Source organism: Macaca nemestrina, chromosome 16 (assembly GCF_043159975.1).
Source record: "Macaca nemestrina isolate mMacNem1 chromosome 16, mMacNem.hap1, whole genome shotgun sequence".
NCBI lineage: Eukaryota > Metazoa > Chordata > Mammalia > Primates > Cercopithecidae > Macaca > Macaca nemestrina.
The window spans coordinates 97784491-97798777 of NC_092140.1; the positions used below are offsets into that span (position 1 = coordinate 97784491).

At 46.1% G+C, this 14287-nt stretch overlaps 2 protein-coding genes across 6 annotated transcripts in view; one reads left to right on the forward strand and one right to left on the reverse strand.

The window, feature by feature from the left end:
• LOC105490191 (uncharacterized) overlaps positions 1-14287 on the reverse strand; it is a 293460-nt gene that overhangs the window by 82459 nt on the left and 196714 nt on the right. The window lies entirely within an intron of this gene.
• Positions 7850-14287, forward strand: part of LOC105490192 (fms related receptor tyrosine kinase 1) — a 196491-nt gene continuing 190053 nt past the window's right edge. For both annotated transcript variants that reach the window (XM_011755594.3, XM_071081506.1), the window contains exon 1: positions 7850-8202. In XM_011755594.3, the coding sequence (XP_011753896.2) occupies positions 8139-8202 (64 nt within the window). In that variant the 5' untranslated portion in view covers positions 7850-8138. The remainder of the gene's footprint in view (positions 8203-14287) is intronic.

A 14287-nucleotide genomic window follows, 5' to 3' on the forward strand; every position in this document is an offset into this window, starting at 1 on the left:
CACACTAAGATTGTATGATTTTGTGTTTATCTTTACCAATCAATCTTCTGAATTTCTTTCCTTGTCCAATCATGGGGACTTCTGCATAATTCTAGAAAAAAAATGGCTAATGGTCTTGCAATATTATCTTCCTGTTCCCAAAATTGCCTAGAATGCTTGCCAACAAATCATGTTTGTTTTGTTTTGTTTTAAAAACATAGTTTTTAAAGTCCTTTTTAATAATATCATTAGATGATGCAGCATGGGTTTTTATCCTCTCACCCCAAATTTCGTTTTCTCTACTTAATGATCTCCAGCCATAATTTTCAAACAAATAACATGGAGAAGAAAAGGGATTTTTAAAGGAATTTATTTAATTTTCAACAAATAAAATGAAAAAGAAAAGTGATTTATTTTCCTCCTCTCCATCATATAGATAGTAATTTTCCGGATTTTTCCTTTTAAAGGGTTTTCTTGTTCTTTTTCTTCTGCTGCATTTTTTATCCGGTTTTTACTTCTCTGTGCTACTTCTTTCTGCAGCAGACTTTCCACATCAACTGGATTTGTAACAGTAGGATTTGTTTCCTCTGTAATTGCTTTATACCTCTTCATGCCTCTTCATCACACTCACACAGAATTTGCTAGAAACTCACGGGGAGGACATATGTCTTCCTATCAGTGAAACCAAAGCTCTGGTCAACAGGTTACATTCATTATCCCTCCTTTTCTCTGTAGCCTCAGGCTCAGATCCTGAAATTTACTTTGGACCAATCGTTCGCATTTTCAATTTCCGACTAGAATAGAAAATTAACTTTTGCTCTGAAAAAATTGTAAGCATATGCATAAGAGGAAATAAATGTTCATAAATTATGTATGTTTCAGCATTATCAATACATGGCCTATCATGTTTCATCTTTACTCCTCTTGGATAATTTTTTAAATTGATGCATAGGAAATGTACATATTTTTGTGGTACATGTGAAAATTTAATACATTCATATAATTCGTAAAGATAAAATCGGTGTAATTGGGGTCTTGGATAATTTTGAAGCAAATCTCAGTCATTTTATCACTTTGTGATTACTTCAGCATGTGAAGAAAGGGAATTTTAAATAAATAATAAACTATTATTTGGCTGGGTTTCAAATTTCAGCAAGAAAACCCACACTAATGGTATAGCTGGGGCTTATTTTTATAGATTATTATTTTTTCAACAGAAAAATCTAAAGTCAATTATGATACGCAACTCTTCCCTCCACAGTAGGTTTGGTTGAGCTTCGGGATCTAACTTTCTTACAAATGCCAGGCTTGCCTCCAGGAGGGCAACAGAGCCGTGTTTCTGCAGGCCTGGCTGACTGCTGGGCCGATGGCCCGCGGTCCAGGGCAGAGTGTGGCTGGCTGCTCCGTGACTGCTGCCGCTGCTCATGACAAGTGCGTCCAGGAGGAGCCTGGAAGAGACACAGGAAGGAAAGGGCTGGTCTTCCACCGAAGTCGCCAGCAGATCTGCCCTGAGGGTGTGTCTGGAGTTCGGGAACTTTTGAAGAAGGAAGGCTAAAACTGGAGTACTCTGCTAGGCACCCCTCCTTCCTCAGAGGTGGAAATTAAACTGCCTAGTCAGAGCCTAGCCATTACAGAAAACTCAGGCTATCTATCTCAAATATATGTGATTTTTGTCTTATATAGGTATGACATATATGTTACATGTTAAAATTATATGTATGACATGTGAAGTCAGGATATAGCACTACCTGTTGAATTTCTACTTCCTTAAAATGTTTAGACCTGAGCCACACTATCCTGTTGTCTTTTTAAATATTTATTTATTTATTTATTTATTTATTTATTTATTTATTTTTAGAGACAGGGTCTTGCAGTGTTGCCCAGGCTGATCTTGGATTCTGGACTCAAGCAATCCTCCCACCTAGACCTCTCAGGCAGCTGGGACTACAGGCACACGCCACCACACCCAGTATGCCATCCGTTTAAACTCTGCCTTGGCTCCAGCCTGACAATAAAGTCAGTTGCTTTCAATTGCCCACTCACCCCAACATGGCTAAAACTAAGTCCTCCTGCCTCCTCTCCAGCCATCTCCCGCAACGTCCCCATCAGCCAGTGCCTGACTTCCTTAGAGTCCTCCCGGGAACCCTGAAGTTCTCCTGGTCTTTTCCCTCTCCCTCACCTCAACCCCAAACTCAATTATTTCTACATCCCTTCCCTGAACTGCTAACCAGAGCCACCCTGCACCCTCCCCTTCCCCTCATGGTACCAGCCCTATTCTATTACCTTTTAACAGATTTGCTTTTTCCTTCATGAATTTATTTAATGGTTTATTCATTTCCTTCCAGTCTCATTCCCTTGTAACCCACTATTGGCCAGTCTAACCATCCTAAAGCCACCCCTTCCTGTACTGACAGAATGAAACACATGTGAGCATCTAGCAAACGGCCCGGCCTCAACCTTACCTGTGCAAACTCAGCCTCCCTGTTCCCAACGCCTCCACCCTTCACTGGCCTCTCCCACAGTTGATTGGTTTTATTACCTTCTCTGTCTTTCCAGAATGCCTTCTCTTCTCTGCTGATATAAACTGTTACTACCTTCAAAGCCATTTCCCAATGCAGTAACTAATGATTCCTTTTAGAACTCATAACTGTATCTTGCCTTTAATCGCCTTAGAAATGTTTCCAAATATTTCATGGAAGCCTGGCCTTCTCTAATAGAGTGCAAGGTCTTCTAGGGGAATAATTATATCTCCTATGTTACTATTTTCAATCGAATTAGCATGGTATTGCTGAATGAAGGAATACATTTCCTGGATCATGCACCATGCCATGAGTTGTTTCCTTCCACTGCTCAGCCAGGTCACTGGTGGACTAAGCTGGTAGGGTTTTAAGTAAAGCAGGGATATTGATGAGTGTGCATGTGCGTGTGTACATCTGACTAAAAACATTCCAGTGTCAAATTAAGATTATTTTGGAATTATTTACAATGCAGAAACTGGAATGTCTAGCAAGAGGATAATAGTTTGCAGCTATTAGCTACAACAGTTATGAAGGCTCTATAGAAACATGGAAAGATAAAAGCCGTCTGTATGGAAAAGGCTCGAATGAAATACACCACAGTGATCACAGTGGCTCTGCTGAGATGATGGAATTATGACTCATCCTCCAGACCTTCCCTTCTTTTAATCTTTACCAAAATGTTATATTTAATGACTGTGAGTATATTAAAAGTAATAAAACAGGAAAAAGAGTAAAGGGAAAAGTCAATGGCTGGCAGTTAAGTGCTGAGATACAACTGACCTTAGGCAAGATGGTAGTGATACTGATTAGAGGTCTTTCCTAGAGATTTCTCTACTTGGCCACTTTTCCTTTAGGCCTTGTTTGCTTCTCTGATTTGCCGCTTCCCCTGCCCCATGCTTCTCCAACTGTCCCAGTCTGGGCTTTTTTTTTTTTCTTTCAACTTTTCTAGTATGCCTTCAATAAAACCTACCTGTCTTATTTTTTCTTGCTAGGACCATCAATTATTCCTAAATAATGACATGGTAAATGTGAATGAGTTAATATGCAGCCTCCTTTGGTGAACATACAGCTAGAGATAACGACACAAAGGAATAATTGGAGTCCTTCCTTGGTTTATTCAGCCTCCACAGATCTCTACTTTCATCCATCCATCCATCCATCCATTCATTCACTCACTCAGCTTTGTCCTCGTCAGTGATTTTTATGATGACCCAGAAGGCACGTTTACCATATTTGTGGATCATTTGAAGCAGGAGCTATAGAAAGTCCACAGGATGGCAGAGACCACAAAGACTTCGACGGGCCAGAGAGGCAGACTAAAACAAACAAGAGGCTTAAACAACACGCACGGGGTCTGCAGCCTGAGTCAACCCAAGCGGCGGCTGCACAAGGGCAGCCAGATAGCAGCTCTCGTGAGAAAGCCTTGGGGCTTTCACCGAGAGTAAGTTCCGGAAGAGTTCAAGGTATGAAGGCACTGACAGAAAAGGCTCCTTTGATCTCAGGTCCTAGGAACAGAAGCAAGTTCTCTCTGTAGCAGCCCCTGGGAGGAGCAGGAGGAGCAGGCGAACCAGGAGTCCAGCGCTGGGAGGTAGAGCCTCAAAAAGCAGGCAGAATTCCAAGTAAAGCCAATGGCGATCTTATAAACGGCAGCAGCGCCCACCCATGCAAGGGAGAAGGTAGTCAGGAGCAGACAGGAGCATGAGTAGCAGGAACAGGAGGAGCCAGGGAGCCCAGGCCAGTGGCCCCTGAGATGCCACCAGTGCAGTGCCGCCCTGCTCTCGGTGGCACTGGCCTCATCTCCAGGAGGGGGCTGTCCCCTGTGCTTCCTTCTCCACGCTGCTCTTCCCACCTGAACGATTTTCCTTCCTCGCTCCCACTGGGCCTTCCCACAGGCTTTTCTCTCTGCCTGAAAGGAAAACTACCTCTAGGAGGAGGGAAATGATAGTTGTGCTGCATTTTCAATCCTGAGCGTGTCACCTGCGGGGACACTGATATGCTGGAGCCTTGTAAGCTGAGCTAGATGGAATTTCTGGAGCGTGTCAGCTGAAGGGTAACCAAAGGGACGTGGATGTTGAGGCTGGAGACAAGATGCCCACGGCACAAGAGGTGTTTTTACATGTTCAATAAATTTTCATGTGGAGATATTAGAGCATTGAAGAGGAAATCCACAAATTGACTCAGTAGATGGGTTGAATGGCTTTTAAACCCAGTACCAGATGTTTACGTTCTTTGAAAATGGGGGCATTTCAGTCACAGTGGTAGTTTCCCATAGCACGACTTTTGAGCCAGTGGAGTCATCAGCATCTGATAAGTAAAATCATACATGTGCCTACCTGGTGAACTCCACAGAACTTCTTAGCAGAGATTTGGGAGTGTGTGCTTTTTAGACCAAGGAGCCTGAACTGTCTGGAGGATATGTACTGTGAAGCTTTTTAAAATATAACACAGAAGGGTTTTATGAGATCATCTGGTTCTTGTATTCAACCATACATATTTGCATTATGCAGAATATACCCATAGAGTATTTTTTCCTTTTGTATCAAGCCACCTAACCCAAGTGGGAAAGAAATTCCCGACTGATCCTCAGTGACTGTAGCTGATCAGCTCCGCGCTTGGTCTTTGGAGGAAGGTGAGAACCCAGGCTCCCTCCTGTCTCTCACACTGGTGCTCCAACACCCTTATTCAGTCTCGAATATTAAAGCTGATGGATTTAGCAACAGTGTGCTTCTGAATAGGGGTGAGAAAGAAACCTCAAGAGAATGTTTGTAGCTGATAACAAGAGAGAAGTGTCTGGTTTTGCTAACCAAACAGGAGATGAAATGTTCTTTTGTATGTGAGCAGGAAGCAAGCAGATTGTCTAGTTCAATAGCTTTTTATACCCACCAGCCGTGTTGAATTCCATCTTCTCCATCAGTATTATCTATAAAACCTCTTTCATTAGAGATTTAGTTAGGAGAGTGCTGTAGCCTGTTCTCATTCAAAGGTATTATCTCTTTCGGGGAGAGGACTGGGAGCTATACCTTTATTCCCCATATCTAAGCTAAAATGAAATCAGGAACAAACCCTTGTGACAATTTGTAGCATTTTTGAATTCTTTGTGAGAAAGCTAATGCAACTAACAAAGAAGTCATAGTCAATAAATTGGTGACTCTAATTAAAAGCAACTTTTCAAAAGAGTAGTTGGGAAATGTGGAAGCCCTTACTGCAGCATGGTTTTCATGTAAATCTTAGATTTGACTGTCACTCTATTAACCTTAAATAATTAAGCAACATATTAATATCATTGATTAGCATCTTAGATTATAAAGATTGCTTCAGCTGTCCGTCAAATACCTGTTCTGGCTTTACAGACACAACGTAGATTCATTGCTGGCAGCAGGTTTGGAAAATGTCTCTATGAGTTAAATATATCAAAATGGCATTTGAAAAAATGTATAAGCAAATTAAACCTTTGTACATGGTACTATGGACCACTTTCACCCAGAGTCAAGTGAATGTCCCTCCTGAGAAGCCCTCCTTGGGTTTTCCCTGCCAATAAATGTGCCTTTTCTTCTTTGAGCCCATGGAGGACTCAACATCCCTCCAGCACTGGAAGGCCGCTCCTGCATTGCAGCCTCTTCAAGTGTCCACCTCCTTATCACAGTCCAAGCCCTTTAGAAGGCAAAGATGATGGCTCTCCATCAGTGTTTTCAGCCCTAACCCAAAGCCTGGCCCCTGCTGAATGCTGCAGAAGGACGATGCTGACAGCTTCTCCTTGAAAGAGAGTGTAGGAGTGACAAGCAGCTCTCAGGTGAGACCAACAGACACTGTGGCTCTGCACCTATGTCCCAGGCTGTGTTCTGGGCTGGGGGACCAGTGAGGAGAAGGATCAGCTGTCAGCTTCCAGCTGTTCTGTGGGATGATGCTATGGGTTTTAGAGGACGCAGGGGTGCGGGAGGCAGAGAAAGGAGCCAGGGAGAGTGGTGAGGAGAACTGGAAAAATAGAAAGGGCTGGTGAAGCCAGCAGGTAAGCAATGCCTCCGGCAGTCTTCCTTGCCTCTGAACCAGAAGGGATCCAGGGACAGTTAGTGGCTCAAGTCCTGCGGCTCCAGGTGCCCAGACGTGCATTTCCTGTGTGGAGTGGCCGGGGCCTCTCCTTGGTGTGCAGCCCAGAAGTGTGGCAACTTCGGGTTGCCCAACCTTCCCAGGCGGGGAGGTAGTCCAGTCCTTCAGGAAGAGTCGCTGGCTCCGTTCAAGTGCCATCACAGCCCCTTGTATTATGTCCCTCTGACGGGTTCCAAGAGGGCTATTTTTCAAACCTGCGGTATTTACAGAGACAAGACTGGGCTGCTCCGTGCAGCCCAGGACGATTTCAGCCTTTGAGGTAATGGAGACATAATTGAGGAACAACGTGGAATTAGTGTCATAGCAAATGATCTAGTGCCTCAAGTTAATTTCACCCGGTTGTGGTCAGAGTCACTCATCTTGAGTAGCAAGCTGCCACCAGAAAGATTTCTTTTTCGAGCATTTAGGAAATAAAGTTCAAGTGCTGTGCGCTTCCAAGTTGCAGGAGCAGTTTCACGCCTCAGCTTTTTAAAGGTATCATAATGTTATTCCTTGTTTTGCTTCTAGGAAGCAGAAGATTGAGGAAATGACTTGGGCGGGTGCATCAATGCGGCCGAAAAAGACACGGACGCGCTCCCCTGGGACCTGAGCTGTTTCGCAGTCTTCCCAAAGGTGCCAGGCAAGCGTCAGTTCCCCTCAGGCGCTCCAGGTTCAGTGCCTTGTGCCGAGGGTCTCTGGTGCCTTCCTAGACTTCTCGGGACAGTCTGACGGGGTCAGAAGCGGCGGGACAGCGCGGGAAGAGCAGGCAAGGGGAGACAGCCGGACTGCGCCTCAGTCCTCGGTGCCAAGAACACCGTCGCGGAGGCGCGGCCAGCTTCCCTTGGATCGGACTTTCCGCCCCTAGGGCCGGGCGGCGGAGCTTCAGCCTTGTCCCTTCCCCAGTTTCGGGCGGCCCCCAGAGCTGAGTAAGCCGGGTGGAGGGAGTCTGCAAGGATTTCCTGAGCGCGATGAGCAGGAGGAGGGGCAAGGGCAAGAGAGCGCGGAGCAAAGACCCTGAACCTGCCGGGGCCGCGCTCCCGGGCCCGCGTCGCCAGCACCTCCCCACGCGCGCTCGGCCCCGGGCCACCCGCCCTCGTCGGCCCCCGCCCCTCTCCGTAGCCGCAGGGAAGCGAGCTTGGGAGGAAGAAGAGGGTAGGTGGGGAGGCGGATGAGGGGTGGGGGACCCCTTGACGTCACCAGAAGGAGGTGCCGGGGTAGGAAGTGGGCTGGGGAAAGGTTATAAATCGCCCCCGCCCTCGGCTCCTCTTCATCGAGGTCCGCGGGAGGCTCGGAGCGCGCCAGGCGGACACTCCTCTCCGCTCCTCCCAAGCAGCGGCGGCGGCTCGGAGCGGGCTCCGGGACTCAGGCGCAGCGGCCAGCGGGCGCCTGGCGGCGAGGATTACCCGGGGAAGTGGTTGTCTCCTGGCTGGAGCCGCGAGACGGGCGCTCGGGGCGCGGGTCCGGCGGCGGCGGAGAACAAGAGGAAGGACTTGGGCGGCCGGGTCGTTGGCCGCGGGGAGCGCGAGCACCGGGCGAGCAGGCCGCGTCGCACTCACCATGGTCTTCTGCTGGGACACCGGGGTCCTGCTGTGCGCGCTGCTAGGCTGTCTGCTTCTCACAGGTGAGGCGCGGCCGGGGGCCGGGGCCTGAGGCGGGCTGCGATGGGGCGGCCGGAGGGCAGAGCCTCCGAGGCCAGGGTCGGGTGCACGCGGGGAGACAGGGCTGCAGCCCCGAGAAGCTGGCTACGGCGAGAACCTGGGACACTAGTTGCAGCGGGCACGCTTGGGGCCGCTGCGCCCTTTTTCCGAGGGAGCGCCTCGGGGAGTGGCTGGCCTGGACCCGCGAGCATCAGCGCTCAGACGGGGTCCGCGCTGGGGCTGTCCGTTTGCGACAGGGTTGCCGATCCCTTATGCAGCTGTTGGGTTGGGGTCTCACTGCCGAGGCCCCGGGCACTAGGAGCCCCACGCACCTGGACCTGCCTGGCACCCAGAGCCCGCTCCCAGGCGGCCTGGCGCAGATACACGGGGTCGCCTGGAGCCGGGAGCAGAGGCTCCTGAATGCCTGCCAGGCTGCCCAGGGCGGCGCTGGGCTGAGGCCGGGGCGTTGGTGATATTGGGCACCGGCCGCGACCTCGCGCCACGAGAGTGAAGGAGGGGAGCCGATTTGGAGGAGACGCGTGCCTGCGGGGAGCAGGAGGAACGCAAGAGAGGGCCAGGGCCGGCATCTCATGACCCGCTAGGGCCCCCGAGCCGGACTGTCCCGGGGAACGCGCGGTGAGCGCCCGCTCCTCCCAGCCGCGCGCGGACCGCGGGGCCCCAGTGCGCTGCGCTCAGCCACCGGGTGGGGCCTCTGCCGGGAGCAGGCGGGGTGCGCGGTCCAGCCAGTGTCGCCGACATCAGTGACCCTGACCGACGAGGGCAGCCCAGGGCCCAAATACTGTTAAGTTACTGATTTATAAGCCTAGCCTTTAAAATCCCAGCGAAGAGAGGGCGGGCGATTTTGACCAAACGATGCGGTTTGAGGAATCGGTGAGGTCCGCCCGCCACCTAAGTCAGCCTTCGCTGGGCGTTTGGGAGACGGGCGGTGGAACCGTCAGGGGCTGGGGGTTTTACCAGCAGTTAGACCGCCGCCATCGAGGGGTCAAAGCCCCAAGGAACTTGAGGGTTCGGACTCGCAGCCTCTGCTCAGTGGGGCTGAGTGGCGGAGCCTTGTGCCTCGTTCCCCTGGGCGCAGAGAGCCAGATTTCGGAGCGCCTTTCTTTTAAGCATCGTGGAGAAAAGGTAAAATATGTAATAAAATACAGTAGTATAAAATAAATCATTGCAATGATTCCCGGGAGGAAAAGTCAATAAGATGGAGCATATTAAAACCACCACCACAACAAAAAAAAAGCTTGTTAAACCTAAAAAGCAGTAATAGTTAAATATTCTTTCTCAGTGGGAAGCCTAACTAGAAGGTCAGTTTCCAAGTAACAAGTAATAGTTCCAGTTAGATTGGTGAAACTACTGAACCCGGAGACAGGGCGAAGTAGTAACTTCTGAGAACTCACTGTAGGTTGGGAAAGATGCTAACATAACTCTATTAAATAAAATGTTATATTTCCTATTTCACAAATACATTTTTTGTTTTGAAAAGTCACTTGTATTAAAATATAATTGCTTAGAGAATTTAAATACCTCACTCGACTATTATGTAAAGATAAATCTAGGTAAAGTACATGAATCTAAAATTATGGAGGGAAAAGTATGTGATTTATTAGTTTTTCTACTTCACATAGATATATCTTTATTTCAAAAACATGCTGACTTTAGTGAAGCATCGTTTTGTTTGTAATTGGGACCATCTTAGTTCGGTGGAAACTTTACAGAAACGTGAGTGGGATCCTCTTGTGGTTTTTCTTAGATTATAATTTACTGAAATGGGGCAGCAGTTTTGGAACTCTGATTTTGTTTTGTTTTTTTTTTTTTTGCACTTTTTTGGAAGAAAGGACTAACATTGGCAAGGTGAGAGCCTCTTTACCTGACAGTTAACAGAATACTCTGTTAGCTCATGTTAGCTCAGTCTGCAGCGTAGGTGCTTTTGAAAACCCATAGTTTCTCTGTCTGGTTAACAAACATCTCACAGTAAAACCATCAGCTACCACCTACTTTACAAACCGCATCAGGGCTTTCATGCTCAACTGAGGGGCTGCATATCCGGGAAGCAATGTCTAGTAAGAAGCCACATTTCCGCCCTGCAGAGTTCTCTTGCATCATTATGAACCTGGGTCTGCTTTCCTTCAGGTGCTATGTAATCTTTGAATACTTATCAGCTATTAATATTGTGTGTGTGTGTGTGCATGCCTGGTGTGCACATGCATTGAGATGTAAAATAACCAGAGGCTCAGTAATACAAAAAGATAATGCCTTTCCCCTCTAAAGAGTTTATTTACCTCTTCCAGATCTTCTGGGAAATAAAAAGATGCTAATAATTCAGATACTTTCAAGTCCTCTCTATTGCTCTTTCTCTGTAAAGGATACCAGTACTCTTTCTCCAGCTCTGAGCCTCATTTCCTACTTTTAAGGTATCACAGCCTGGATGAAAGCTACAGATCTTTTTCTTTGTCCTCATTTTTCTTGAGTTCTTAAACAGCTAACATTTACAATTTACTATAACTAAGTGGAAATATTGAAATCGTGAATTTTGTGAAGGAAGTCCACATTAATAATATTAATGTGTACATGAAAATACCTATTTCAAATTGAATGTAATGAATCTCTTAAAGTTAATTTTTTGTAACAATTTTTGTTGTTTTCCCCAAGGTTTTTTATGAAGCTGCACTTTTTTTTAGTCTAAATTGCATATTCGAAATACTAATTATTTAGGAGCTTTGGCAGCCTACATAGTTTTCCAACTGATGCATCATGTTACAAATGAACTGTAGGTGACTACTTACTCCAGTTTCTCAAATATTTTTACTTTATATTTTAGCACTTTGTTCCATTTTTTAAATTTCCCTGTTGGAAATTCTATAATAGGCTATCTGGTTTCTTTTCTAATGATCGCCAAATGGGTACTTTGCTTTCGTATGTAAAATGAAGATGTTAGAATAGGTGGTTGATTTCTAAGGCCCTTTCCTGACTCCAAAATTCAATTAATGATTCCAAGAAATGGCCCGAACACCGTGTCTGTCTTTCCCTTTTTCTCTTCCCCACCTTATTTATATTTGTATGTAGAGTGGATGAGAAACCATATGATGCTGGAGCTGTTAGGATGAACTGGGTTTCCCCTGCTAATCACATTAAATTTTCTTTTTCTCTAGTAGTATGTACCTAAACAGCCTGTCAATTTGGCCTTGTGTAGGCTGTTTTGGAAGAGATGGGCTGGTAGAGGACGCCTGAGCCAGCAGTCATCTTTATCTTGGGCTTTTTTTACTAGTAGAATGTATAACTCTATAAAGTAGATGCTCCCTCAAAACTCTAGTGGCATTAACTCTTCTAAGGATAGCAGTCATTTTAAACCCCTATTTATTTCTTGAATTTTAAAAACCAACACTTATTTGCTTCAAAATGGCTTTATTCTTTTAAAAAAACGTTCCAGATTTTAACAGGGATACTAAACTCCTTATTTAAGACTGAGCCTACTTTATATGACTTTTAAGAAACTAAGTAATTACTTTGTTCTTTCCAAAAATGATCGAGACATTTATAAATCTACTTCAAATTTATTTAATATGGAAGTTGAAAGTGATGTGTTACAAAAAAATGGTTTCACATTGACCAAAATAATGTAATGTCCTTGAGGAAGATTATGCAGCCAGTCGCGATCTACACAGCAGAGTTATGGCTGATGTTTGACCTGGCTTGGGCAGTTGGGCAAGACAAGAACAAATAACAGAGTAAGTAGCTTCTGTAGTGCTTTAAACTGAGATGTGTATGTGGGTGGGGATAAGAATGGAGAGAAAGCGAGAGAAGCTATCTTGGCACATGAATGTTAAAAGCGAAGCCTGCTGGTGTTAGTACAGACCAGGAGTGTCCAGTTCTTGGTTTGGATCTCACAGTTAGGGGTCTGTTGGGTGTTAAGTAAATATCATCATTTTTCAGTGTGTTTGTCATTGCAGGTAGGGGAGGAAGGGCATCTGAAATCATACCAGACTTTTTTTTAAGTAAAAATATATTAGTGTGAGTAGTTAAAAGCATAGACCATCTGCTGCATTTGGTTTAAGCAATTTGGTGGAACCGAACAGTCCATTCTGCTCCATTGGCCTTCATTGACAGGAGAGGCTTGTAAGAAATGACAAGATCTCCTGCCAGATGCTTTCCAGAATCACTGGTGGTTCCTCGCACTCTTGGGTGCTGTGGAAACTGCATGCTGCTGATTAAATTGCTGGATTTTATACCAGATTGAGGGAGGGGAAGGAAATGGGAGGAATGGGGTATTTGAGGGAGGGCTTGAAAAGAAAGCCTCTGACTTAGCTCACGGGGCTGCAGGGGGGTTCATTAAGGAAACAGTTGCATTGAGTCTGCTGAAGATAGTGGACTAGATTTCCTGCATTGCCGCTGGGGCGGATGTGGGGAGATGTCAAGAATTCCTGGGGATTTCCCATCCGTCTTGGTAAAGCTGGATGCCTGAAAGCCATTTCTGATTGCTGCTCCTTTCCTCAATTTTGAGCTCTTTGAGGGACTTGATCTTGCCTCACAGACACACACGCATGTTGTAAAAGCTAGATGGAATGTCATAGACCCCATCTACTCATGCCAGAGATGGGAAAACCGGCCCAGAGGAGGCCAGTGCTGTTTTTCAAGGTCAACAGCTGGCTAGTGGCAGGCCCAGGAACAGAACCTGATGTTCCTGCTACAGACAACATCTCTTCTTCACTGGTGTATTTCCTCTTCCCCAAACGGAAGACAGATGTTCAAATATTTATTGACTAACATTATTACAGTGCTAAAATTTCTTTCGAAATGACATCTTTTTAATATGAAGTTTTCTTCTATTTTCTTAAAGCACATAAGGGGTTTAAACTAAGAATCAAAATGATGGCTGCTTAGTAGCATGCCAAGAGATTTGATGAGAAGATTAACTTTCGTTACGAGCACTTGGCATCCTTTTTCTGAACAGCTGTGGCTTACATACTTGTGGCTTATGGTACTAGCTTTGTCTTTCGCCACTTCTCTCCACACACACACTGGGTTCCAGCTACACAAACTCTACCCTAGTCAAACAAATTACTCCCCCTTCTTCAGAGGCGCCTTCACTTTCATCACTGTGTTCATGCTGCTCGGCTGCCTGCAAGACCTTTTCCCTCCCTCTGTGTCTCCTCCTCCCCTACTTGCAAGATCCAGCCCAGTAATCACCATCTCTGGGAGCTCCTCCTTGGAGCTCCCAGAAAGCACTTGCCATTTCTTCTGCTCTCCTGTAGCCCTGCGGTGTACCCCACCTCCAGTAATTCTCACTTTGCATTGTTAGGATTTTATGTGTCTGTGTCCTTTCTCTTTGGGAGAGACCCCATGTGTTAGCTGTCAGACTGCTGGTACCTAATGTAAAGCCTTGTACAGAGACTCTGGGTAAGTGTTGGAACGAATGAGTAAATTGATGAATATGTAGCCACACTATCATTTCAAAGAAGCAATCTCAGATACAAATTTATTCCATGAATTTATTCCAGTATAGTAATGTGCTCCTGCCTGTTCATTTCACCTCATTTACAAGGGATTACTTACAGCAACTGTTCTCAACAGATAACATTTGTCCTCTTCAATGAGCAATTGAGATGTATGAGATCAGCTATGCTCTTCGACTCTCTGAGAAACCATCTCGTGTCCTCCCCTCCTGTGTGGGCACAATGCTTCACTGGGGCCTCTGAGCCACCAAAGCCAGGCTCTGGTCACTGCAGGAGTCCTGTCTTGGCCTCTGTTGGTGAGGTGCTAAGCACTTCAGCCTTGTTCTGCAGTGTGTTATGCAATTTTTAGAGAACAGAGTCCTCAGATTTTAGGGTTTGACTTTTTTGCCCTCTCTTAGACTCAAACCCAAGTCCTTGGGTGTTGGGCTGAGATGCATAACTGAACAACAGAGGTCTGGCCACAGTCAGAACCAACTCTGTTTTAATAGGGGCATTGGTTATAGGACCACACTGGTCTAACTTCCTCTTTCTTTAGGATGAGGTGTCCTCAATGCTTCATATAAATGGGTTCCTGGCAGGACCACCCTACTGGGTGTTAGACATA